The 25,569-nt window shown below is 40.5% G+C and overlaps 1 protein-coding gene across 1 annotated transcript in view; it reads right to left on the bottom strand.

The window, feature by feature from the left end:
* The window catches only part of PREP (prolyl endopeptidase), a 120,502-nt gene that overhangs the window by 67,997 nt on the left and 26,936 nt on the right, over positions 1–25,569 (bottom strand). The window contains exons 5-7 of the mRNA XM_047102400.1: positions 23,465–23,674; positions 18,804–18,925; positions 906–1,011 (exon numbers count right to left, since the gene is read on the bottom strand). Of these exons, the coding sequence (XP_046958356.1) occupies positions 906–1,011; positions 18,804–18,925; positions 23,465–23,674 (438 nt within the window). The remainder of the gene's footprint in view (positions 1–905; positions 1,012–18,803; positions 18,926–23,464; positions 23,675–25,569) is intronic.

The raw sequence follows: 25,569 nt of genomic DNA, 5'->3' as shown, positions 1-25,569 counted from the left end.
AATGGCGCTCTGCAGTATCTAAGAATGTCAGGATGCCGATCTTGCTCAGGGACGTTTAAAAATGATGCAATGCCCGATCAATAAGAAAAAAAAAACTGTATATTTTCTTATCATAATGTAATACAAAATTAGGTACCGATAATGAAGTAATCTAATTAATAATTAGAAATGTACTCAATATTGTATAGTTTGAAAATCTGTGTCACCATATCTAAAATATATTTATTTTACATTAACCATAACACAGGGTGATTAGTTTGGTGTCCTTATCTGAGTGCCAGCATATCTGTAGAGTTGTTGGGTCTGGAAATTCTCAGCATAGTACATTAAGCAGCTGGAAAGCTTTAATGCTCGACAATGGTGCTGGCATGACATAGATGTTCAAAGGGAACAACATTTAAAATGAGCCACCTCCACAATTTGTAACTAGCTGGTATATGCTTGCTATCATGATGTAGAAGGCTTTCCAGGAAGCAAAACTAGGCTGTTATTGTGCATGCTGCTCAGTGCTAAGAAACTGTAAGAACCTGTTAACCGGGCAAATTCTCACTGGTCTCTTACCTTAGCCTGTGACAGTTTGCACCATTACATCTAGACAATTATAATGCTTTACAGACCAAAGGGCTAGTTTCTCCTTAACACTCTTCAACTGCAATATGCACAGGACATTTTCACATTCATATGCAAAGCATATGGTTAACCTCAATCTATGGAGAAAATGCTAAAGCCAACAAAAAGCTTCATTCAATTTTTCTTCATTTTATGGAACAATACTGAAAGAAAAAATATGAACTGAGATGATGTGGTTGAATGGAAGGTTTCTTGGGAAATCAATTAGAAGACCAAAATAATTGCTTTTTTAATTGAGCTTTCTGGAATAATTACCTGTTTGAAAGATAACTTACCAGTGATGCCATTGGATTCCTGCTGTAGGTCACAGTACCAGAGTCGGTTTACTGGATCACATCCCTCCCTTATTGATAATAAGACATAGCGACCATCGTCAGACAACTGGGAAGGAAATAAAAACAGTGCAGGGAGGGGACTGATTAGAAAATATTTTCTGCGAAAGCACGGTTAAGTAAAAACTAAAGGTTAACCTCAAATGCAATACGTTCATTCCAAATTTATATGTGGCTAAGAAAGTTAGAAAAAAAAAGATGAACATCAACTTTAACTTATTTTACTCTTACATCACAGTTTAAAAAACAGTGAAATATTTAAGTAGAAAATATCAATAGATAAAACTGAATGTCATGACTCAATGTGATTTTGATTTAAATTTATAGTCTATTCTTTAACTGAAAATACACGCAATCTGTCATTTTGAGTATCAGTATCTCTGACTTTGAAATTTTGTCACGGGTTACAGATATTAAAATTGTTGTGAATGAGTGAGAATTAGCAAAATGGGCATGATGCAGTTTATCTGTGGTGCACACTGCTGGCATTAGCCAGTTGCTGTGGAACAACTCTTTCTGTGTATCTAGTCACCTCTACAGCAAGATGTCGAAGATCAAAAGCCTGTGCTTCTGTAGATTTCCTTTACAGAATCAAATAGGAGAATCTCAGGTAGCAAAAAGAATCTTGGTAAACTCATAAAACAAACGATATATTATGATTTTGAGTTGTCAAATTGATATAAGTGGTATCAAACTCTCTCTCTCTCTCCACAGACACACACACATCCTTTTGTAACTCACTTTTTTCAACAGAATTAAAAAAATTAGTCCATGTCAATATATGTATATTTAATTCATTTGTTTTAACTGCTATGCAGTATTTCAATCTAGAAATATACCACAATTAATTGATCCATTTTCCCACGAATAGATGTTTTATTTCTATTTTCTTCCTATCACAAGCCACACTTCAGAGAAGTTTTGAACACGTTTATTTGTGGCCTTATGTGTGTTTCCAGGTGTATAACTAGAAGTAAACTTGCTCAGTGATAAGACACTCACATACTCAACTTTCTTAGATGTGGCCAAATAATTTTCCAAGATGATTGTACCAACTTATATCTTACATTTCACAGTGAGTAACAGTTCCTGTTTTCCATATCCTACCATGATGGCTAATTTTACATATCAACTTGGCTAGACCACGGTACCCAGGTACTTTGTCAAACATTACTCTGGATGTTTCTGTGAAGGTGTTTTTGTTTTTGTTGTTATTTATTTATTTTTGAGAGAGAGGGAGACACAGAATCCGAAGCAGGCTCCAGACTCAGCTGTCAGCACAGAAGCTGATGCGGGGCTTGAACCCATGAACTGTGAAATCATGAACCTGAGCTGAAGCCAGAGACTCAACTGACTGAGCCCCTGTGAATGTGTTTTTTAGATGGGATGAACATTTAAACTGGTGGACTCTTAAAAGGTGATCACCCTTCATAATGTGGGTGTGCCTCATCCAATCAGTCCTGAAGGCCTTAACAGAAAAACAGTGACCTTCCCAAGCAAAAAGGAATTCTGCCTTTGCACTCAAACTGAAAACTCAGGATTTCCAGCCTGCCAACCTACCCTTCACAATCACATTAGCCAATTCTTTAGAAATAAGTCTTTCTCCTATAGGTGTATACACACATTCTGTTGGTTCTGTTTCTCTGGAGAATCTTAACATACTTACCAACAACTGTTAATATGTTTTTTCAACAAATAGTTGCTAAGCAGCCATTATGTGCAAGACATTTAAAGATATATCAGTGAACAAATCAGGGAAAAAAAGTTACATTCTACTGGAGAAGATAAGTATGGAATTATGTAGCATATTATAAAATGATGAATGCCATGGAGAACATGAACAGGTGTAGGTAAGGGAGGCAGGATGTGGGGAGAGGAACTGTAACTTTTTAAATATGGTAGTCAAGGTAGGCCTAAGAAAGTGTCTTTCCATTCTGTTCTGCCTTGCATTGTTTCAGATGAGAAGTAATTTTCTATCTTTTTCTCACTGCATGTAATTTTGTGTTTTCTTCTTTCTGGCTGCTGGTGAGATTTTTTTTTTTAATCTTAAAACTAAGATTTTTATCTTAGGTTTTAATGCAAATTAATAATGGGCTTTGCTGTAGTAGCTTGAGATTTGTTGAACATTTTGGATCTGTGGGCTTGTCTATTTTATCAAATCCGTAACGCTTTTGGCCTTTTTTTTTTCCTCCTTTATATTTTTGTGTCCCTTCACTTTACTGTAGGACTTCAGATACACAATGTTAGATCACTTAGCACTGCCCCACAGGTCAGTGGGGCTGTGTTCATTTTTGTTTCAGTTTTTTTCTTTTTGGTTTATTTTCAATTGTCCTGTTTTCAAATTCACTGACATTTTTGTAGTATCTAAACTGCTGTTAAGCCCATGCAGAGCATTTTTTGATTCGGATGGTTTATTTTCACATCTAGAAGAATGTTTGGTTGATTTTTGAATTTTTTGTTTCTTTGTTCATTATACTGTTTTCTTAAATCCTTTAAAAATTACTTTATAAGTTGTTTTTTAAAATTTTTTAAACATTTTATTTATTTTTGAGAGACAGAGACAGAGCATGAGCAGGGGAGGGTCAGAAAGAGACAGAGACAGAATCCGAAGCAAGCTCCAGGCTCTGAGCTGTCAGCACAGAGCCTGATGCGGGGCTTGAACCCACGAACCGTGAGATCACGACCTGAGCCAAAGTTGGAGGCTTAACTGACTGAGCTACCCAGGTGCCTCTCAGTTTTTTTTTTAAAGTCTCTGCTCATTATCCTGCCTGTCACTTCGAGATCTGTTTCATTGGCTACTATTTTCCCTGGTTATAAGTCACATTTTTCTGCTTCTTTACACACTTAGCAACTTTTTAAAATTGAATTCTACACATTTTGAATGTGGTCTGGATGTTTTTAGTGTTTTGTTTTTGTATTACTTTAAAAAGTTTTGAGGCAGTTAATGTGTTAATGGGTCAGCTCAATCACTCGGAACTTGTTTTCAAGCTTTGCTGGGAAACATCTACAGCCTCACTGCAAAGGCATGGCCTCTCTGGGGTAGCCAGTGAACACCCCAGATGTTCACAAGGTCTTTTCACTTTGGTCAGAAAGTGACAGTCTCTCAGACCTGTTACTTGTTGGCTTATAGCACCCTATAAGCTTGAATCACGAAGTTTCATTCTATGCATATACTTAGTAGTCCACAAAGACACAAAGGGATACCAAGGCAGATTTCTGGAACTTAGTGGTAGTTCCCTCCTTTTGGTACTCTGCCTGCAAATTCCAGTAGCTTCAGTCTTCCTGAATTCTTTGGATACCAAGTTCAATGAGACTGCAGTACTCTGTGGGTTCTTCCTTCCTTGTGCCAGGCTCCAGAAAATAGCTCCAGAGAGGCAGAAATACAGGGCAATCACAGCATCTGTCTTTCTTACAGATGATGGTCCAGCAATGCCTGTTGACCAATATCTGCAAATGAATGGTTTATTTTGTATAGTTTTCTAGCTGTTTATGGCAGGAGGGCTGCTCTAAGACCGGTTACACCGTCATGGCCAGAAGCAAATAACTGTCATTATATACATAATTTTTTAACTCACTTTTTAAAAAAAAAATTTATGGGGTGGGGAAGGGGGGAGAGCGAGAGAGAGCACAAGCAGGGGCAGGGGCAAAGAGAAAGGGAGAAAGAGAATCCCAAGCAGGCTCCATGCTGTCAGCGCAGAGCCCAACACGGAGCTCAAACTCACAAACTGTGAGATTATGACCTGAGCTGAAATTGAGACTTGGACGCTCAACGAACTGAGCCCACCCAGGTGCCCCGTTAACTCATTTTTAATTCTTTATTGTATAATTACACTTTCTTTTTAGAGTATATTACTGTGCATGATTGAAATACACAGATATAAAAATTAAGAATGTAATTAAGGTAGAACTAATTTAAAAGAGAATACCCATAATTAATAAAAAACATAACAGGGGCGGGATTCTGTCTCTCCCTCTCTCTGCCCCTCCCCTGCTTGTGCGCGTGCTCTCTATATAAACAAATAAACATAATACAAAAAGTTTTAAAAAACATAGTGATATATTTCTGTCTCATTACACAGTAAGGTATTTTTACTGTTTCTGTTTTCTATTCCAATAATACTTCTGTGAACTACCTGCAGCCTTTGGGGCATGCTTCTTTTCTTTCACGTAGAAGTGAAACCATCAAAAGTTCACTCTGACTTGTTCCGCTGCCCCCATCACGCCCACATATGCTGATTCCTTCTATCAGTGCAATGTGATAATACCGAGCGAAATGTCATCTAGACAAGAGTGCCTGAGCATGGAACACTTAGGATTTTACTTACCACCAGCAGCAAGTGCTTAGACTTGTAGGAATTAGGTTCCAGCTCTCCAAAAATGTCCATCCACTGTCTATCTACAGGGTCATTTTGGTAGACCAGCTGTTTGTCAATTTGGTTCTTTGCATTTATACATTAGTCATAACAGCTATGCGTGTTTAAAATGCCCATTGTTTTAAACACCTGGCAGCACACTGGATGTCTTAAGTTAAGCATCGCTTTCTCAGAAAAAATCATTTTAAAGCACAGACATAATTTGTACTTGTGAAATAGAAGCGAGATTCCAAAGAAGTTAGTTTCATCAAATATTCTAGAAAATCCTGTTCAATTTGGCTGCTCTTTCCTGGTGACATTTTTTTTTTCTGAGTTCAGAAACAGTTTCCTTTCACAAACATGAATCATACTTTGCTGTATGGGTTTTTGCCACAAATTATACATAATACCGAATGACTCTAGGTACATTCTCTTCTATCTTTTGCTGGCTCCTTATAGTCTTTTCAGATATCGTCAGTTTTGGAGAACCCTTACATAAATTTCTGATTTCCGTTAATTCTTTTCTCCATTTTCATCCTCACTGTATTTCCAACTTACCTGTCATTATGTTTTAAGTGGGTCTCTTGCAAAAGAACATTAGATTTGACTGAGTTTTTAAAAAACCCAACTTCAGAATTTGTATTCCATTTTCATTAATTGTCATGCTGAAGTACTGGCTTCCATGTTAATTTTGAGTATTCACCTTGCTTTCCCTTCTTTCCTCTTCACACTGTATTAATATAAATTTCTTTCTTTCGTTCTTTCTCTTTTTTTTTGAGAGAGAGAGAGAGAGAGAGCAAGAGCTGGGGACAGTAAAGACAGAAGGAGAAAAGTGATCTTAAGAAAATATTTTTTTAATTTTTAATGTTCGATTTATTTTTGAGAGAGAAAGAGAGAGAGAGAGAGAGAGAGAGAGAGAGACAGCATGAGTGATGGAGTAACAGAGAGAGGGAGACACAGAATCTGAAGCAGGCTCCAGGCTCTGAGCTGTGAGCATAGAGCCTGATGTGGGGCTCAAACCCATGAACCATGAGATCATGACCTGAGCTGCAGCCAGACACTTAATTGACTGAGCCACGCAGGCTCCCCTTGAGGGAGAAAAAGTCTTAAACAGGCTCCATGCCCAGCACAGAGCCCAATACTGGGCTCAATCTCATGACCATGAGATCATGATCTGAGCTGAAATCAAGAGTCGGACACTTAACTAAGCTACCCAATCGCCCCTAATACAAATTTATGAACGTTGTCCCTTCTTTGACTTTGGGAGTTATATAACCTATTTCTAGGTTTTTACATACTTTCCTTAAGCTTTTCATATACATAGTGAATGAACTCATGACTAGAATTTTAGTTCTACCTTATTTTTATTTTTAATGTTATTTTTTTAATGTTTACTCATTTTCGAAAGACAGAGAGAGAGCACAAGCAGGGGTGGGGCAGAGAGAGAGGGAGACACAGAATCTGAAGCAGGCTCCAGGCTCTGAGTTGTCAGCACAGAGCCCAATACAGGGCTCGAACCCACAAACCATGAGATCATGACCTGAGTCAAAGTCGGATGCCTAACCGACTGAGCCACCCGGATGCCCCAAGTTCCACCTTATTTTTAAATGGTCCTATATCAATGCCATCAAGCAACCTTATATCATAACTTCATTAAATGTAATGAAAAGCAGCCTCATTAATACTTCAGACTTTTGTTCTCTTGTCCTTTAAATCAGGACAGAATTTTTATAGCTCAGTGCTTAAAGTATCGCAATCATAAATGGTGGTTAACTGAGTTGTAGTGATTCAGCCAACAGAAAGGGCAGTAAAACTCACTGCCAGAATCACACCAAACCTCTGATGAAAGCTGTGTCTCAAGCACATCTAATGAGGTTTTCTCAGGATTTCTGGCTGAACTAAATATTGTAGCAGTTTATATTTAATCTAAGGCAGGAAACCCCAAGGTACATTGCTGTTGGGATGCCAGTTAAGTCTCTCTTTTTCACCATAACTCTCTTCGTCACAGTCCAGTGATGTTCCATAGCCACTAAACAAATCTGCTAAACTGGAAACTCTGAATTTTCAAATGCTCAAGGTCTCAGATTTCAAAATCAGTGTCATTTCAAAATGACAGATTTCAAAATACGTGTCATTGTTGCCCCAAAATATATAGATTAGAAATACACCTTGATCCACTAAAATTGTCGCAATGCATGTTTAACCACGGCTTCACATTCAGACTACAAGGCAATTTAAAAAATGTATTTTGGAGCTCACTGGGAGGAAAAGAGAAAAATACTATTGATGAGGAGGACACTTAAATCTCAACAGAAAAAAAGTAACTTTTCTGAGATCCACATAAAAAGAAAACAGAAAAGCAGGTGAGTCAAGGGCCCGATCTGGCCTTCACGAAACACTACAAATTCCAGTTCACAAAATACCGTTTTTTTTTTTCTTTAGATAATGATACCAGCAAGAGTACTGTGTTCTCTGGAAGCAATCTGATTCAAAAACACTGACTTGTTGCAACGAGGCTGGGATAACGCCAGTGTGGCCAATTATGAAATACATAATTCTTAATTCTGTGCCTTCCACAGCTTCCTTCTACTTTATGTCTATACTGTTTCAAACTAATTTTCCTTAAGTCAAAATGATCTTACTTCATGAAAATCTACCTTTTATACAAATAAAAATTAATTAACAAAAAAATTCAAAGAATCACTGTAAATCAAGTATTTACATTTGTGGATATTAAATCCAGTAACTAACTGCATTCCATACAATACCAACAGGGATGAAAGCTATCATTCTTTCTTTAAATTATTTTTAACGTCTGTTTTTTTTTTTTAATTTTTTTTTTTTCAACGTTTATTTATTTTTGGGACAGAGAGAGACAGAGCATGAACGGGGGAGGGGCAGAGAGAGAGGGAGACACAGAATCGGAAACAGGCTCCAGGCTCTGAGCCATCAGCCCAGAGCCCGACGCGGGGCTCGAACTCACGGACCGCGAGATCGTGACCTGGCTGAAGTCGGACGCTTAACCGACTGCGCCACCCAGGCGTCCCTAACGTCTGTTTATTTTTGAGAGACAGAGAGAGCACAAGCAGGAGAGGGACAGAGAGAAAGGGAGACACAGAATCCAAAGCAGGCTCCAGGCTCCGAGCTGTCAGCACAGTGCAAGACTGCAAGATCATGAGCTGCGCTAAAGTCAGATGCTTAACCAACTGAGCCACCCAGGTGCCCCCATAAATAACCATTCTTTATCATGTAGCTTTTCATTATCCATAACCAGGAGAACCTTAACAGACAGAAACAAATGCAAAAGCCAACCCAGCCACCACCCCTTGCTCCTGGGTGGGTGGGACTGGAGATGGCTAATGTCACCACAGTGGTCGGTTTTCACAGGAGTTGAGGTGCCCAACAACTTGCCATCCCCTTTCCCAAAGACACGATTTAACTAACATGCCACCAACACAGCCATCCAGTATTCAGGGAGTCAGAGCTGAGGCTGTTTATTCTCCTAATATCTACTGAGAGTCTGCCGCTGCTGACCAAGTTCTGAAACACACAGATCAACAGGGCCTTCAAGAGCTCATGCTCAGGTAGGAGCACTGATAGCATGAAGTGCAAAGTGTGGCGGGAGTGCAGAGAATGCAGCTAACAGGGGGGGAAGCTGGAGAAAGAATGAGATCTGAGGAGGATATGGGGGTGGGATGGCCCCCAAAAGAGAAGATTTCTCTCTTAAAAGAGAAATAGAATTCCCCTCAAAATGGTTGCTTGAATTTTACCCTCTTACAACCGCCTCATTGGTATAGCTATCTGGCTCACAGAGCAGTACTTGACAGGAGCAACATAAACTCATTCTCAAGTGCACATCCTGCCAATGGACATCAGCATGTGCAGTGGATGCCGTGGTCTGCTGGGTGCTGGGATGCTCAGCTAAGAACCTCTAGGCCTGTCCTCCGGTCGGAGAGAACCACCTTTCCCAAGATCGAATTCTTTCGGGTTCTTCCCACAGGCAATGACTGATTAATGCAAGGGTATGAAAGCCCAGACCCCTCAGCCCCCAGTCAGGAAAATGCCGAAGGCCAACCCAACTGGAGAGCTCCCTGCAGAACTGGCTGAGGTCTTTGTAATGACTGCACACAGTTCAGCCCCTCCTCTTCTGCTCTCACTTCCCCAGCACAGGCGGAGATTTCCAAAGCACTCCCTTTCAACTTCCGAGTCTGCTTCCCCAGGAACCTGACCTGTGGCAGCATGCAAGGCACCACAACACCCTGTACACACACGGTGTGTAAACTAGCACAGCCCACAACTGCTGTGCTTCCACGCACTCCCCAGGCAGAGGCAACAAGCAGTGCATTTCTCCCAGTTCATCAGCTAGAAATGAAACGAGTCAGCAGATGCAGAACCAGATTATCAAGCTGATCCCTGATAAGGTGCTCACCTAAGAATGCAGCGCAGGGCTGTGAATCAACTAGGTTGAGAACTCCCAACCCCCCTCAGATCTAGCCCGGAGGCAGCCCTGATCCAGGAAAATTCCCAAACAAGGAGGTCACAGGAGCGTGGAAAGAAGTGTTCCCTTCTAACTTCTGTGGTTTCTCATTTTGGCATATTTTATGCTAACTGGAGAAAACCTTTGTTAAGTGTGGGCTTCTTTTTTTTTTTTTTTTTTTTAAATATTTCTTTTTTTTTTTTTTTTTCTCCAACGTTTATTTATTTTTGGGACAGAGAGAGACAGAGCATGAACGGGGGAGGGGCAGAGAGAGAGGGAGACACAGAATCGGAAACAGGCTCCAGGCTCCGAGCCATCAGCCCAGAGCCTGACGCGGGGCTCGAACCCACGGACCGCGAGATCGTGACCTGGCTGAAGTCGGACGCTTAACCGACTGCGCCACCCAGGCGCCCCTGTGGGCTTCTGTTTTTGAAGAGGGTACCCAGTAACAACTGCCATACTCACTGATATTTACCAAAATGGCATAAGGTATGGGGTTTTCAGACTATACTTTCATTAAAGAAGCCACATTCACGAAGAAATTTTAATTGTGTATATTGTGGTGTTAAGCTACACGGAGATAGTATTTACCAAGGAAACTCTTGACAGACACCATTCAAACTATAAGATGGAGTATGTATTTTATTATTTTATTCTGTTATGTTATATGCTGCTCCAACAAACACAAAACTCACGTGACTCAGCACATTCAGGAATGTAACTTCCACAAACCCAGGAGCCATTAACATCACAGAATTTAGAGAAATATACCTCGGGGGAATCTAGTCCCAAATAAGAATGCCTAGTGTAGGTGTGATGGTAATCCACTCAGAACAGGGTCTGGGTCAGGCTGCTCCATATTTACAAGATGTCAGCAGCTTCACCATCCATTCATTTATAGAAAGGAGTGTGATGGGGCGTCTGGGTGGCTCAGTCGGTTGAGTGTCCGGCTTCAGCTCAGGTCATGATCTCACAGTTTGTGAGTTCAAGCCCCGCGTCAGGCTCTGTGCTGACAGCTGACAGCTCAGAGCTCAGAGCCTGGAGGCTGCTTTAGATTCTGTGTCCCCCTCTCTCTCTGTCCCTCCCCCATTCATAGCTCTGTCTCTCTCAAAAATAAAAATAACCATTAAAAAAAAAAAAAGGGGGAGTGTGAAACAGAAGTTATATGACAATAATAGTTTCTCCAGAGAACGGGATGCTTATACTTTATTTTAAGCAATAAACCTGTATTATTATGTATTATTCTTAACAGCATCATAAAAATGTTAAAGTCACTGGATTTGGCTATTCTCAGTCTCAATACTATACAATAAGAACAGCTGGGCTTTCCAAATGACCTGAATCAACTAGCTTTTCTTCATCTCATGTTAGGAGAAAATGGACAGAAGATCACTTATTAATGTTTTAAACTCCTAATCATTTATCTACAAAGTTGTCTTTCAAAATGAGAGGACACAGAGCTGACATTTATATATAGGGAGAGAATAAGTGGACTTTCATCAAACAAATTACCATTTTCAAAGAACGACTCATGAACGATCTTATGCTAGAGCTACTGAGCTCCAGTCATGTGGTCTTGTGTTAATAACCGAATCTCCACAGACATGAAATTTCTTTGCTACATATAATAATTTCCATTTAGAACCCAGGAAGTAAAGAAAGGTTTTTTTTCATATTTTGAATCTACATGCACCTTTTCAAACTGGGGAAAGTATTCTTTTTTATGTATTATGATAAAAGAATTGTGTATATAAAAAAAGTATGCTAAAAAGCAGTGAGACTTAAAATTGTCTGGAAAGTTAACAAAAGGAGTGAAAATGGATTTTAATAGCCTTGAGAGTTAATCATGTGCCTTCAGAGCAGGAAAAATTTATCAATTTTATTTCACAGTCTCCTTTGGATTCCTCTCATAATAGTTGTGAATCATAACATCATCTCTTTAATATTAAGTATGTTTCCAAAACTTAATCTATGAAAACTTTTAAAGGCCAAACTATCATCTACATTTATGGATGTCTTTTCACTTAGGGAACTGACTAGGGATTTGTAAGAAAAATAGGAGACAGATTCGTACAGAACAACAGGAATAGTCTTAAGCTCATGTGGTATGTGTTAACAAAAACATTTTCAACAGGCAGTCATTAAACCAGATTTCGCAGCTCTCCCAATACAATGTGGTACTACAGCAATGGGGGAATAACAGAAATCGACCCAAATACTATCCGATGTGTTCCTCAATACGCCACAAACAGATGTGACAGAGAACTCTAGGAAAAGAAAACGCATTCAAAGTAAAATGAGCAATGTGGGTCTTGACATGATGTAGCTGCCACTGTTTCCAATCTACCTGGTTGTTTGTCTGGCAGAGAAGCTTGATTACTTAAGAATGTGCCGTTTGTTTTCTTTTCTCCCTTACTGATCAAGAGGGGTCAGGTGAGAAGTGACTGATCAGCAAATCCAACCCTTACTACATAAACCAACTAACTCCAGTCAGGAGCTAGTTCATGTACATAGAGTAGCACCGCTTTCTAGCTTTTTACTCACATTCAGGTCTTTTGTGTGGTTTCCTGACTTTTCTTCCCAACCATGCTGCTGGGATTTTCCCGCACGCTAATCAGCATGATGGATATTATCACGCCATGCAGTGCTGATGAAAGAGAGGACACAGGTGATGAGCCGGGGACATGCCAAGTCTGGTTAGGAATCCACCCCAGGACTGATATAAAGACAACCACTCAGCCACTCCCGTGATGAACAGAGAGAATCATCAGTCTCTGGGAGCTAGTAGAGAGTACATGGCTCTCTGGTACAGCACAAGGAAATGAAGGCTCACTAATGACACACTCTGACAGCCTCCAGCTCAATTACTGAAGTTAAGGTCAAGAGGACAACAGTCCCTTAAAAATGACACACAAACTGAACATGGTGGGAATTGTCATGAGCCCCTAAGCCCCTTAGTAATGTTTAAAAATGTTTATACGTAATGGTTTCCTATAACAAAAACATGTTCCAAAAGGCCTGAGCATGCCCGTCTCTGCTCCCGAGCACTGCCTGGCCCTGGCACAGTGCTGCACCCAAGGCAACGGCTTATTGGGCATCTAGGGAATGAATGCAGGAACTGGGCTGACCAGGAAGAAAGCTGCTGGACAACTGCTGCTCCAAGTCCAAACGACCCAACGAGGACGGGGCAGGTGAGGCAGCATTCCCTGAGGGACAACTGGACATTACTGTGTAGGCTTCATCAGGCAGAGCTAGATGCACACCGGGCCTCGAGGGTCTTCATGTGCCTAGACCTCAGCAGGGGGAGGGAGGGTGAGGAAATTAATGTTGGCTTTGTGCCCACAGGGTCAAGCATCAGGCAGTGATTTTACATGTTAATGTAGTATAACATGTGTATATATAAAATAGTGCAACATATACGTACATTTATAATACGTGTATAATGTACGTACAATATATAAATGTCCACACAAATAGACACATATTTGAATTATTAGGGATCACAAGTGAACATATAAAAATGGCAATAGGGATATGTGATAAACATTAAGATTAGGATTACCTTTGTGAAAAGAAACTTTTTTTTTTCAAGAATTAGCTATGACAGAATTAGGTTCTCAATATAGAATTCAGCTAGATGGTCACAAAGAGGCTGGGCATTTTCTCCTTAATCCTTCCTAAAGGTACCGGATACATTTTCAGAATCTTCATCTAGAGCACCCTCTGCTGGGAAAAGTGCCTCAAAATACTTGATTTCCTTGTTCCCCCAAATGCTCTGCGAATCTTTAAAATAAAATAAAGTAATTTTTTCCTGATCCGGTAGAATCTTCTAAAACATGACAATTTCTATTGTCCCACGACCCTGCCTTCCAACTAAAGCCTCACAGTCTATGTTAAATAATTGACACCACTGTCCCTTGAAGGCAAATGCTAGACAGGTTTCACATTACCCCCAAGGGAATGAGGGAGCTGAGGGGACTGAGGGCCAGAGGGCCTTGGCTGGCAGGTGAGGAGAAAGAACAGTGGTGACCACCACCCACCTTCCAGGATGGGGCAAGCCCTGGATGTCACTTTCCCTGGAATGAGAGGCACCGGGAAGGTAGCTGGCCTCCAGACATCTTGAAAGGTCTCTGCCGAATAAGGATGGAAGAGGGGAGCTGCAGACAGGCGCAATCCCAAGGGAACCCTGCTAGGAGCAGAAGCCTTGGGAGGCAACACAAATGTGAGCCAGAGAGTTTATCGTCCACATCACAGAATTGAGGGGATCTCACTACAAAAGGATGCCATGAGGGAGGCGGCACCAAGACACCCATCATGACTGCAAGTAGACTGTGGCAAGGAGATGCTGGCAAACAGCTCCAGAGAAGCAGAAATCCCCTTCCCCTCCTCTGATTCCTCCTCCTTGCATGGCCGCTGGAGAAACTAATCCATGATGAATAACTGAGTTGAGATACCTGGAGTCACCGTCATTGCTGGGAATGGCCTCACCTGCACAACATCAATTCCGATGTTCCAGTGTGATCGTCCTCCAAAGTTTCCCTCTGCCCCTTCATATTCCCTCCCTCCAATTCCCCACCCCCATCCCCAAGCAACCACTGACTGTTTTGTGCCATTATAGACTAGTCTGCATTTTCTAGAGTGTTCTACAAATGGAATCCAACACCGTGTACTCTTTTCTGGCTTCTTTCACTGAGCATAACTGAGATTCATCCCTACTGTTAAGTGTATCAATAGTTTGCTCCTTTTTACTGCTGAGTAGTATGCCATCATAGAGATGTACCACAATTAGTTCATTCATGCACTTGATGATGGATATTTGGGCTATGCTAGTTTGGGGCTACCTTTAATAAAGTCTTAATGTGAAAAAAAAAAAAAAAACACCAAGCTGGGGGTTGAGTAGTCCCTCCCCCCATCCTCCATGTGCTCACCAAACTGGAAGGAGGGGGAAGAAGCATGTCAGCTGGAGAGCCTGCTTTGGACTACAAACAGTTCTAATACCCAAAAGCATCCACAAAGTTACGGGTTCTGTTGGATAGAAGTCAGTCATCCTGAGGAGAGGTGCTATCACAGGCAAGGATGCAAAAACTAAAGCCACTTCCTGATTATAGGTAATGGACTGCTCAAGCAAGAAAGACCTGTTCCTGCAGGAAGGCAGAGGAGCTATCGGTGAAGGAAGAGTCATAAGGAGATAGTATCAAGGATAAAAGGGAAGTCCTCAGTGAACCTGGACTGCAGCAGCCCAAGGAAAGAAGGATGGCAGCTCACCAGAGAAATTCACACACATCCACACACTCAGCCACTCACCCCAGAGGGCCCTCCAACCGTACCCACAATGCCCAAACTGCTCTCACATCCAGCAGCTACCACCTCGCCCAGGAAGCCTGCCTCAGCATCTATGAGATGTTGTGCTAAATCCTCTAGCCCAGACTTTCAGAGCTAAGAAAGCCCTGGAGGAAATGAAGGAAACATATCTGGAGAGAAGTGATGTACTCAGGGCTATGCACACAGGACCAGAATAAAACCTCCTACTTTGTGTTACAGCACACCATCACCGTAACACCAGCTCTCTGCTCAGATGCTGGGACAGTGTTGGAGGTATTAACCAAACACAAGGTTCAAAATGACGATCCTAAAAGCAACTCCATGAAAAGTGAAAGAGCAATGCAGCACATGCACTGGTGCATGGTTATGAAGCAACCAATGCTAGCAAGTGGCAGGGTGACACCTGTTGTAACGAGACTCCCCTGGCAGCTGCAGTACAGCTTCAAGGAAGACCACATCCAGCTTGTGTTTACTAACCCCGCTCGCTCTCTTATAGACTTCCTCTGCATCATCCACTTTTGAGGCTCTGATCAACATCAAGTTCCTTAGGACTCACCATATAGGTCTTTAGTTCTTTTTTTTTTTAACAACTTTAGTACCTCTGTGCAGTAGAGATGCATCCCTTCAGTCACTGCCATCCTTTCAACAATTATTGTTGCTGTTTTTGCAAGAGCTCTTTCCTTTTGACCAAAGAAGCAAGCACGTGTGGTTAGGAAGACACAGGCTGTGGAGTCTAACACACTCAGCAGGCAGTTCCAGCCACAGGCTTGCAAGCTAATGCCTCTAGCAGGCATTTTACTCCGTCCATGCGATGGAATGATCACCTCCTTCGCAAGGCTCTGGTAAAGATTATATCAGACAATTTACAGAGTGAACATCTTTTTAAAGAACGGTAGAAGGATCACCTCAACTATTAAAATCTGCTTTTCTTGTCACTTGCCCAGTAGAACTGAATATACATATGTTGAATACACAGATGATAGATCTTCACTGTATTTCTTGAAAGCTGGATTACTCACAATAATGCTATGGAATGCCTCAAGCACCCATCAACAGATGAGTAAATAAAATGTGGTGGGCACACACAATGGATTATTATTCACCATAAAAAGGAAGGAAATTCTGACTCGTGCTGCAACATGGATGAACCTGAGGACTTTATGCTAGGTCAAATAGCCAAGTCACAAGAGGACAGATACTGTATGATGACATTTATATGAGGCACCTAGAGTAGTCCAACATAGACCGAAAGTAGACTGATGGTCAGCAGGGGACGGGGAGAGCCGGGGAGCCAGGAAGCTGGGAAGCCAGGGGGTTACTGCTTTAGCAGGCCCAGTTTCAGTTTTGCAAACTGAAAAAAGTTTTGGAGACAGATGCTGGTGATAGTTGCACAATGATGTGAATGTACTTCATGCCACGTAACTCTATGCTTAAAAATGATTAAACTAGGGTCGCATGGGGGCATAGTCGGTTGAGCCTCGGACTTCAGCTCGGGTCATGATCTCATGTGGTTCATGAGTTCGAGCCCCGCCTCGGACTCTGTGCTGACAGCTTAAAGCCTGGAGTCTGCTTTGAGTTCTGTCTCTCTCTCTCTCTCTCAAAAATAAATAAACTTTAAAAAATTGATTAAACTAGTAAATTTTGTTATGTCTATTTTACCACAATTTTTTTTTAAAGTAAAAAAAAAAAAAAATTGGGGCACCCGGGTGGCTCAGTTGGTAAAAAGTCTGAGGCTTGATCTCAGCTCAGGTCATGATCTCACAGTTTGTGAGATCGGGCTCCATGCTGATGGTGTGGATTCTCTCTCTGCCCCTCCCCTGCTTGCGCTCTCTCTCTCTCAAAATAAATAAACTTTAAAAAAAAAAGTAAAAAAAGAATCTAACTGCTTCATCCAAATGCTAAGAGAGATCGAAGCAACTTGAGTTGCATGTGTATTTTACTATGAAGTTTGTTTTCTTTTAGACCACTATGCTAAATCATATAAATATTCTGGCATTTATTTCCAGTACCCATGTTACTGTATCAACCAAATAAGATTACTTTAATTAAAACAGTTCTGCTGTAATGAAATTATTAGCTTTGAAGCATAAGAATTTCTCTAGAAGAGTATGTCTTTGATTTTATGAAGAATTCAGAGGGAATAAAACTGATTATTAAAATACACTATTTTAAGTTTTCCCCATCAATACCTTCCCCCCCACAAAAGGTAAAAAGAAACACATGAACTGACATTAAAATGTTTTGGGGCAGCATATTTATCTCCCTAATTGTTACACCTGGATGACAGTAAAGATGTGTATTATTTTATAAACAAACACCTATTATCCATAGTAACTAGAAGACTTATGCAGGAGGAGAAGCTGAACTAAGAAGAGTAGAAGCAATCTCCACATAGAGTCAGAAAAGCCATTAAAAACAAATAGGTGAGAAAAATGACAACAGCAACTACAGACGGAAAGCTCATGGGAGGCGGCACTTAAGTGAGGAAAAAAAAAGCATGAAAAAAGGACACAGTCTCAGAGAATGTAAGTCCTAGAAATTCACTTTTAACACACTGCATTAAAGTCTGACAAGTTTTGTGTTTTTTTTCCTATGAAGGGCCAGAAAGTGTTCCCAGCTTTGTGGGTCGTGGGCCTTTTGTGGCAGCTACTCATCTCTGCTACTGAAGTCTGAAAGCAGCCACAGACAGTACGTAAAGAAATGGTGTGGCTGTGTTCCCTGTGTTCCTCAAAAATTTTATTTACAAAAGCTGGCAGGAGGCCAGGTTTGGCCTGAAGGCAGGCAATAGTTTGCCAACCCCTGGTCTACGGAAACAAAATAAATAAATGTAAGGACATTTGGAATAAGGTGTATCAACGCACACATGAGCTCAAATACTGTGGATTCCTATTCTACCCCCTAGTCAATCAGACCCATGGGCTGAAGTTTAAATATAAAATGTTCCTTTTTTACCAAAAAAGGTAAGTGGTTCCATGAGCTAAAGACTTCCTAGTGGACTTCTCACTCCCATTAAAAATGGGCCGACAGCCCACCTATATCAAAACATTTAGAATGTTTTTTTTTCATTTAAAAAATATTTCTCAGTATCCAGAAATGAACTAACAAGAGTTACAATTTTACTCCAAGCACCTCTAAGTTTTTCCATAGTTGATTCTCAACATACAGAGTAAAATCTAGGCCAGTAACTTCATAGACTTCAGTACAGTTGATTATGGTCAAGACCCCCAAGGTATACATGAACTATCTATATATATGATGGGAAAATGTCCAAAAATATACATTTTAATGTAAAAGGTGAATAAAATATGAAGAGGCAAGCTGTGTAAAAAGGAAAACACACACACTCTTGCTCCCCACATTCTCACTTAAACAAAGAAAATGTTTGGAAGGATATTCTCCTCGCCTCTGAGAAATAAGATTCCGAATTTCAAAATGTTTGTGTTTTGCTTTATGCGATTCTGATTCTGTACTATTACATTTTCCACCATAAGCAGGTATGGTATTAAAGTTTTCTGTGGAGGTTGCAGTTAAAAGGTTTATCACTTTCAAAACTAAAAGTCAGTTTGAATACTGATATTTTTAAGAGAATATTCACTCACAGGACTTATCCATAAGGATCACACAAGAATATTTATATACACAATTCATGTGACATCATTTTTGTGGGGCAATTTCACAGTAGCACAATACCTCAGCTCCACCCATCCATTTGGGCTCATCAGGAAACTCAGCACACAAAATATCTTCTGACTGATCAGTCCCCAACACGTGGTAACAGAGTTTTTGGTGGAGATTGGTGGATGTCTCTGTACCTGAAGAAGTTAAAAATGTATACACTGAAGTGGCAGTTGACAATTTTAAGAAAATCTATTCCACTGGTATTGTACAATGCTAGAAATATTTAAAAACTTACTTATCTGGTCACAGGATACAAAGTTAACATGTAAAACTTAATTGCTTTCTTATACACCAAGAATGAATAGTGGAATTTGAAGTTAAAAACACAATACCATTAGGGACGTAATACACACCATGGGACCATAGTTAGTAATAGTAATACTGTATTGTATATTTAAAAGTTGCTAAGAGAGGACAGGTTAAAGTTCTCATCACAGGGTGCCTGGGTGGCTCAGTTGGTTAAGCATCTGACTCTCGGTTTTGGCTCAGGTCACGATCTCAGGTTTCGTGAGTCAGGCCCCCATCGGGCTCTGGGCTGGCAGTGCGAGCCTGCTTGGGCTTCTCTCTCTCCCTCAGTCTCCCTTCTCTGCTCATGCTGTCTCTGTCTCTCTCAAAATAAATAAATAAACTTAAAAAAAAAAAGAAAAGTTCCCATCACAAGAAACAGAATTTTATAATTATGTATGGTGATGTGATACATGTTAACTAGATTTAAATGATCATCATTTCATAATATATACAAATATTGAATCATTAGGTTGTATACATAAAATATGTCAATTATACCTCAACAAAAAAATTTTTTTAAACACATTACCATTTACATTAATACCCCCTAAAATAAAATGCTTAAGTACAAATCTAACAAAATATGTATTAAGACTTATATGAGAAACACTACAAAACTGATAAAAGAAATCAAAAAAGAACTAAATAAAGGGAGAGATGATCCATGTTTATGGATAGGAATACTGTCATGTCAATTCTTCCTCACTTGACCTACAGATTCAATTTAATTCCAATAAAAGTCCCAGCAAGTTATTTTGTGGATACCGATGAGTTGGTCCTTAAGTTCATGCGGAGAGGCAAAAAACCCAGAACGGCCAACACAGTATTGAAGGCAAAGAACAAAGTTGGAGGCTGACACTACCTGACTTCAAGATTTACTGTAAATAATCGAAACAGTGTGGTACTGGCCAAAGAACAGATAAATCAATGGAACAGAGTAAAGAGCCTAGAAACAGACCTACATAAATACAGTCAACTGATCTTTGACCAAGGAGCCAAGGTAACACAATGGAGCAAAGATGGCCTTCTCAACAGATGGTGCTGGAACAACTAGACATCTATGTGGAAAAAATGAATCCAGACACAGACCTCACACCCTTCACAAGAGAGAATTCAAGTTGGATCACAAATCTAAACATAAATGCAGAACTATAAAACCCCTAAAAGATAACATAGAAGAAAATCTAGACGACCTCTGGTTTGGCAAGGACTTTTTAGATACTATGCCAAAGGTACCATCCATGAAAGAAAGAACCAATAAGCTGGATTTCATTAAAATAAAATAAAAAATTTCTACTCTGTAAAAGACGCTGTCAAGAGAGTAAGACATGTCACAGATGGGAGAAAATATCTGTGAAACACACATCTGGTAAAAGGACTATTACCCAAAATTCACACAGAACTCTTGAAACTCAAAAATAAGAAAAGAAACAATCCTATCAAAAAAATGGGCCAAAGATCTTAACACAAACCTCACTAAAGAAGATATGCGAGGGCGCCTGGGTGGCTCAGTCAGTTAAGAATCCGACTTCGGCTGAGGACACAATCTAACAGTTTGTGGGTTTGAGCCCCACGTCGGGCTCTGTGCTGACAGCTCAGAGCCTGGAACCTGCTTTGGATTCTGTGTCTCCCTCTCTCTCTGCCCCTTCCCCGCTTGCACATGGTCTCTCTCCCTCTCTCAAAAATAAACATTAAAAAAGTTAAAAAAAAAAAAAAAGAAGGTATGCAGATAGCAAAGAAGCATATCAAAAGATGGTCCACATCATAGGTCACCAAGGAAATGCAAATTCACACAATAATATACAACTATACTCCACACGCCTCCGCCCAGAACAGACAAAATCCATAACAATAGCAACACCAAATGCTGGTGAGGATGTGGAAAAACAGGAACTCTGATTCATTGCTGGGGGAATGCAAACTAGTGCAGCCACTTTGGAAGACAGTTTCACAGTTTCTTACAAAACTAAACATATTCTTCCAATACAATCCAGCAATCACTCTTTGGTATTTACTCAAAGTAGTTGAAAATTTATGTCCACACAAAACCTGCACACAGATGTTTATAGCAGCTTTATTTGTAACTGCCCAAACTTGGAAGGTACCAAGATACCCTTCAATAGGTGAATGGATAAACTGTGTTACATTCAGACAGTGGAATACCATCCAGTGCTAAAAAGAAATTAATTATCAAGCTATGAAAAGACATGGAGGCAACTTAAATGCATATTACCAAGTGAAAGAAGCCAATCTAAAAAGGCTACATAGTGTACGATTCCAACTATGTGACATTCTGGACAAGGCAAAGCTATGGAGACAGTAGAAAGATTAGTGGTTGGGGCGCCTGGGTGGCTCACTCGGTGGGTGTCTGGCTCTTGATTTTGGCTCAGTCATGGTCTCATGGTCATGGGGTCGAGCCTGGCCTCTGGCTTTGTGCTGATAGCGCAGAGCCTGTTTGGGATTCTCTCTCTCTTCCTCTCTGCCCCTTCTCCACTTGCTCACTTGCTCTCTCTCTCTCCCTCTCTCAAAATAAATACATAAACATTAAAAAAAGAAAGAAGATGAGTGGTTGCCAGAGGCCAGTGGAGAGGGAGGTGAATAGGTGGAATACAGCATTATGAGGCCGGTAAAACTGACACTACAATGGTAGATAGATATCAAGTAGCATACATATGATTAATCAATCACATTTTACATTTGTCTAAACCTACGGAATATACAACATGAAGAGTGAGCTGTCATGTAAACCCTGGACTCTGGGAGAGTATGATGTGTCAATGGAGGCTCATCAATCTTACCTCGTCTGGAGAGGGATGTTGATAATAGGGGAGGCTCTGCATGTGGGGACAGGGGAGGTACGGGAAATCTCTGCACTTCCTCCTCAGTTCTGCTGTGAACCTAAAAATGCTCTAGAAGGTAAAGACTTTTTTTTTGTCTTTTTAAGTTTTGGTTGGGCATCACTCTGGAAGTAATTCACACGTATCTGCTGGCTTTGGAGGCTGCTGTGAGACTGAAGTATTCTTTTTTTCATTATGAAAAGGCACCAAGCTTTCAGGACAATGAAAAAGGTAATACCATAATATAAAAGAAAGTTGTACAGAACTTGGTGACTTTCCATAGCTTTCCCAGGAAGCACATGGTCAGAATTGTTGAGCCTCATTGTAAGTCCCTCCATCACACAACCTGAGTGGCCGTTGAGGTCCTCGTGACAAGAGGGCAGCAAATTACAGCTGGCAAGAGATGGTACCTTTCTGAAATCAATCACAATAACTAATCTTCACTATTTTTGCCACTGAAAGCTGAGCCTAAATAATAATTTTCATGTTTTTCACAAATAACATTGTTCTCTAACAAGAAATGGCCAGTGAAATACTTTTTTGGTCTCCCACCTGTAAAGACCAACCAAGACAACAGGAAAACACTACATGCCAGAGATGGTAAAGCATGAAGTAGGTGGTGTTGAAAGCTTATATCAGCAAGGTTCAAGGTACCTGGCCCTTTCTATCTGGGAAGATGAAGAGTAAAGGGGGAAAGAAAAGAGACTACTTGAACACAATAGGATCTTTGTGCAAGTGAAAAGAAGAACAAAGGTATGTCCTGCAAGTTAACAAGGAGGAAAATGTCACGATACATCAACCAGGTGACCCATAACTTCTGATCAGAGGAAGAGATACGATCACCACAGTAGGAAAATTTCATAATCACTCAACGTCATTAAATAAATTGGTTTTGTAGAAAACAAAAAAGATCCATCTTCTCCATGACTCCTTGGGAGATATAACACATCTGTAAAGGACTGATTGCAATAATGGCTCCGTTTGTCATGGGTCCTTATATCTGTTTCTCCACCCCTTGAACTGGGGCTGCGGGCCCCATGACTTGCTTTGGCCAACAGAATGCAGCAACATGATGCAGTGCCAGTAGCAAACCTAGGCACCAAAGAGGCTTGTGCCTTTTGGCTCTCCCTCTTGGAATCCTGCTGAGCTGCCATGCAAACCAAGTGGCTAGCTTGCTGGAGGATGAGAGACCACATAGATCAGAACCCAGGCCCCGACACGGGAAACAGCCAAGCCGAGATCAGCCAACTGATCCACAGCCGAACATGGAAACATGACAGAACTCAGCTAATCCAGCAGAACTGCCTGGCCAACTCACAGGCTCACAAGCAAAAACAAACAAACAAACAAACAAACAAAAAAACCCAAACATGGTTATTATTCTGAGCCACTAAGTTTTGGGGCAGTCTGTTACCCAACTGATACAACATCCTTTGAGGAAACTGGGCTCTACACCAAACAACTTCTATGTAGGTTTAGCTTTTAAAGTCATATGAAGTCACACTTCTAGTTCACGAAAAAGGTGCTTCACCTGATACCTTAACTTACCATCACTTTTTCCATCCTGTTGGGGATATGAGTTGTAGAACATCCCCTTCCCATCATGGGTCCATGCCATACAGCTGAACTTGACTCTCTCAAGCACATCTGGAAGCTCTTTGGCACCATCAACTTTCATGAACTTGATCGTCACCCAGTCTGAGCCGCTGGCACTCAGACCATAGGCAAAATATTCACCATCTTCACTGAATGCATAGCCTATGGGACACAGGATAAATCCTCAGTGAACTTGGGGACACAACCCCTAGCCCTGCCCACTGCCCTCCGTGCTGTCTGACAACGTTCTCTGCCAGATGTGCAACAGAAGGAGCAGGAAACCTGCAGTGAGGAACCCAGAGGGCTGAGCCCAGGCCTTACAGGGATTCACCTCACGAGCTTGGACAAGTGTCTGAACCTCTCTGGGTCTTAGTTTTTTTAACCTGTAAAATGACATCTTGGATTATATGACCACTAAGATACTTTCATTGTTTACATTTCTATAATTCAATAAGCAGTTCGGTTAAAAGCAGAGCTCATCTGAGACTTTCAACATATTTTATTTATACTCTAAAGAGGAAGGGGAAAAAGAATAAGGAAACTACTTTTAGAGTATTGACTGGATTATGACACGTAGCATGTAACAGAACTAAACGGAAGCCATTAAGTAATTTTTGGAATGGATTCCAAACTATTTGAAATCACTCTTTACAACCTCATTTTCTGAGCATTGCTGGCACTCAAGGATTAACGTCCACACCATCTGACCAGCACAAGCCCAGGTAAATAAAGCCCAAGGGTTGCAATGAAGGCTCACACAGTGCATATTCCAAAAGTGACTGTGAAAAAGAAAAAGCAACACCATTTATGAACTGTTACGCATGTCCAATTCTTTAAGTCCATGACAGAATGTTCTAATCACTACAGAATATGTGTTGAGAAATTTTATGTTTATATCAGCTTTTATAAATATAAAGTAGGTATAGATAGCATTTGTTACCAGATACTGACACTAGAGATTTCCTCTTACAATGTTTGCTAAACTTTACTAGGGATTGAAAATTAATCCTCAGAAACTCAACTATTTTCAGAACTGCCCTACTATTTGACATGGAATTTCTATTAGTGGTAAATAAGTTTAAAATTTCACAAAATCTCCTTATTAATCATTTTTGATGCCTATGAAGTATGCAAGCTCATCTCTATATACAGAGAAGAGTCTAGAAGGTGATGGAGAGAAAATACTTCTTACTCTATATAAATTATTTCTATATAATGAAATTTTTCAGGAAAAATTTAAATAATTGATTTGAAATATATAAAAAAATCACATGCTATCAAAACAATCAGTATGTCTACCCACACTGTAACCTCCCTATAATATCATTTTCAGAAAACTTGAAGACTGAGGCCAGGTCCCATGTCTAATTTCCCTTTTCATCTATCAGGACCTGTATATGGCAGGCATTCCATTAAAATGTTACTGGAAAGAATTTTCAGAGACTCTCCTATAATGAAGTTCTTCTGGATGAGTTACAAGACAGACTTTAGTTAAAATTAAATGATATCCTACACAGGATATGTTCTTACATACCGAACCAGTGTATTAACTTCATTTACAAGTGCAAGCTCAAATTCACGGGAGGATATTTTTGGTTAGCTGGCTGGCATCTTAGTTTCAATACTGATTACTTTCAACACGAGTTAGGTAAAGGACCATCATTTACATACACAGCCTATTTAGGAAGAAGAGGGGAAGACCCATGAAGTGGCTGAGTGGCTCCACAGAATGGTCTTCCCAAAGCGCTGCTACAACAGGGCCTTTTGATTCCCACCTAATCGATTACAGGACGACCGTGTTCCAATTGCTCAATTCCGCAGGCTGAACCCCCACCTCTGCTTTCTCTACAAAACAGAGGATGCTACAGCCAGGGAACTGCAGGGAACAGTCAGGGAAATGCTGAGCCAACTTCATTAAGATCTAGGATACCAACGAGAGATGATTCCCAGAGTATACAACTATTCAAGCATAGAACCAGAGAAGAACCAACTTCCTTCCTTAGAACCAGTGCTCGTGGCACAAACCAACAGTAATGGTTATGGACTGTGGAGGTTAT

Source organism: Lynx rufus, unplaced genomic scaffold (assembly GCF_022079265.1).
Source record: "Lynx rufus isolate CCGP_SWC_20201006 ecotype Redwood Valley unplaced genomic scaffold, mLynRuf1.p SCAF_6, whole genome shotgun sequence".
Lineage (NCBI taxonomy): Eukaryota > Metazoa > Chordata > Mammalia > Carnivora > Felidae > Lynx > Lynx rufus.
Note: the sequence above shows the minus strand (reverse complement) of the source record. Positions and strands in the feature narration are given on the sequence as shown.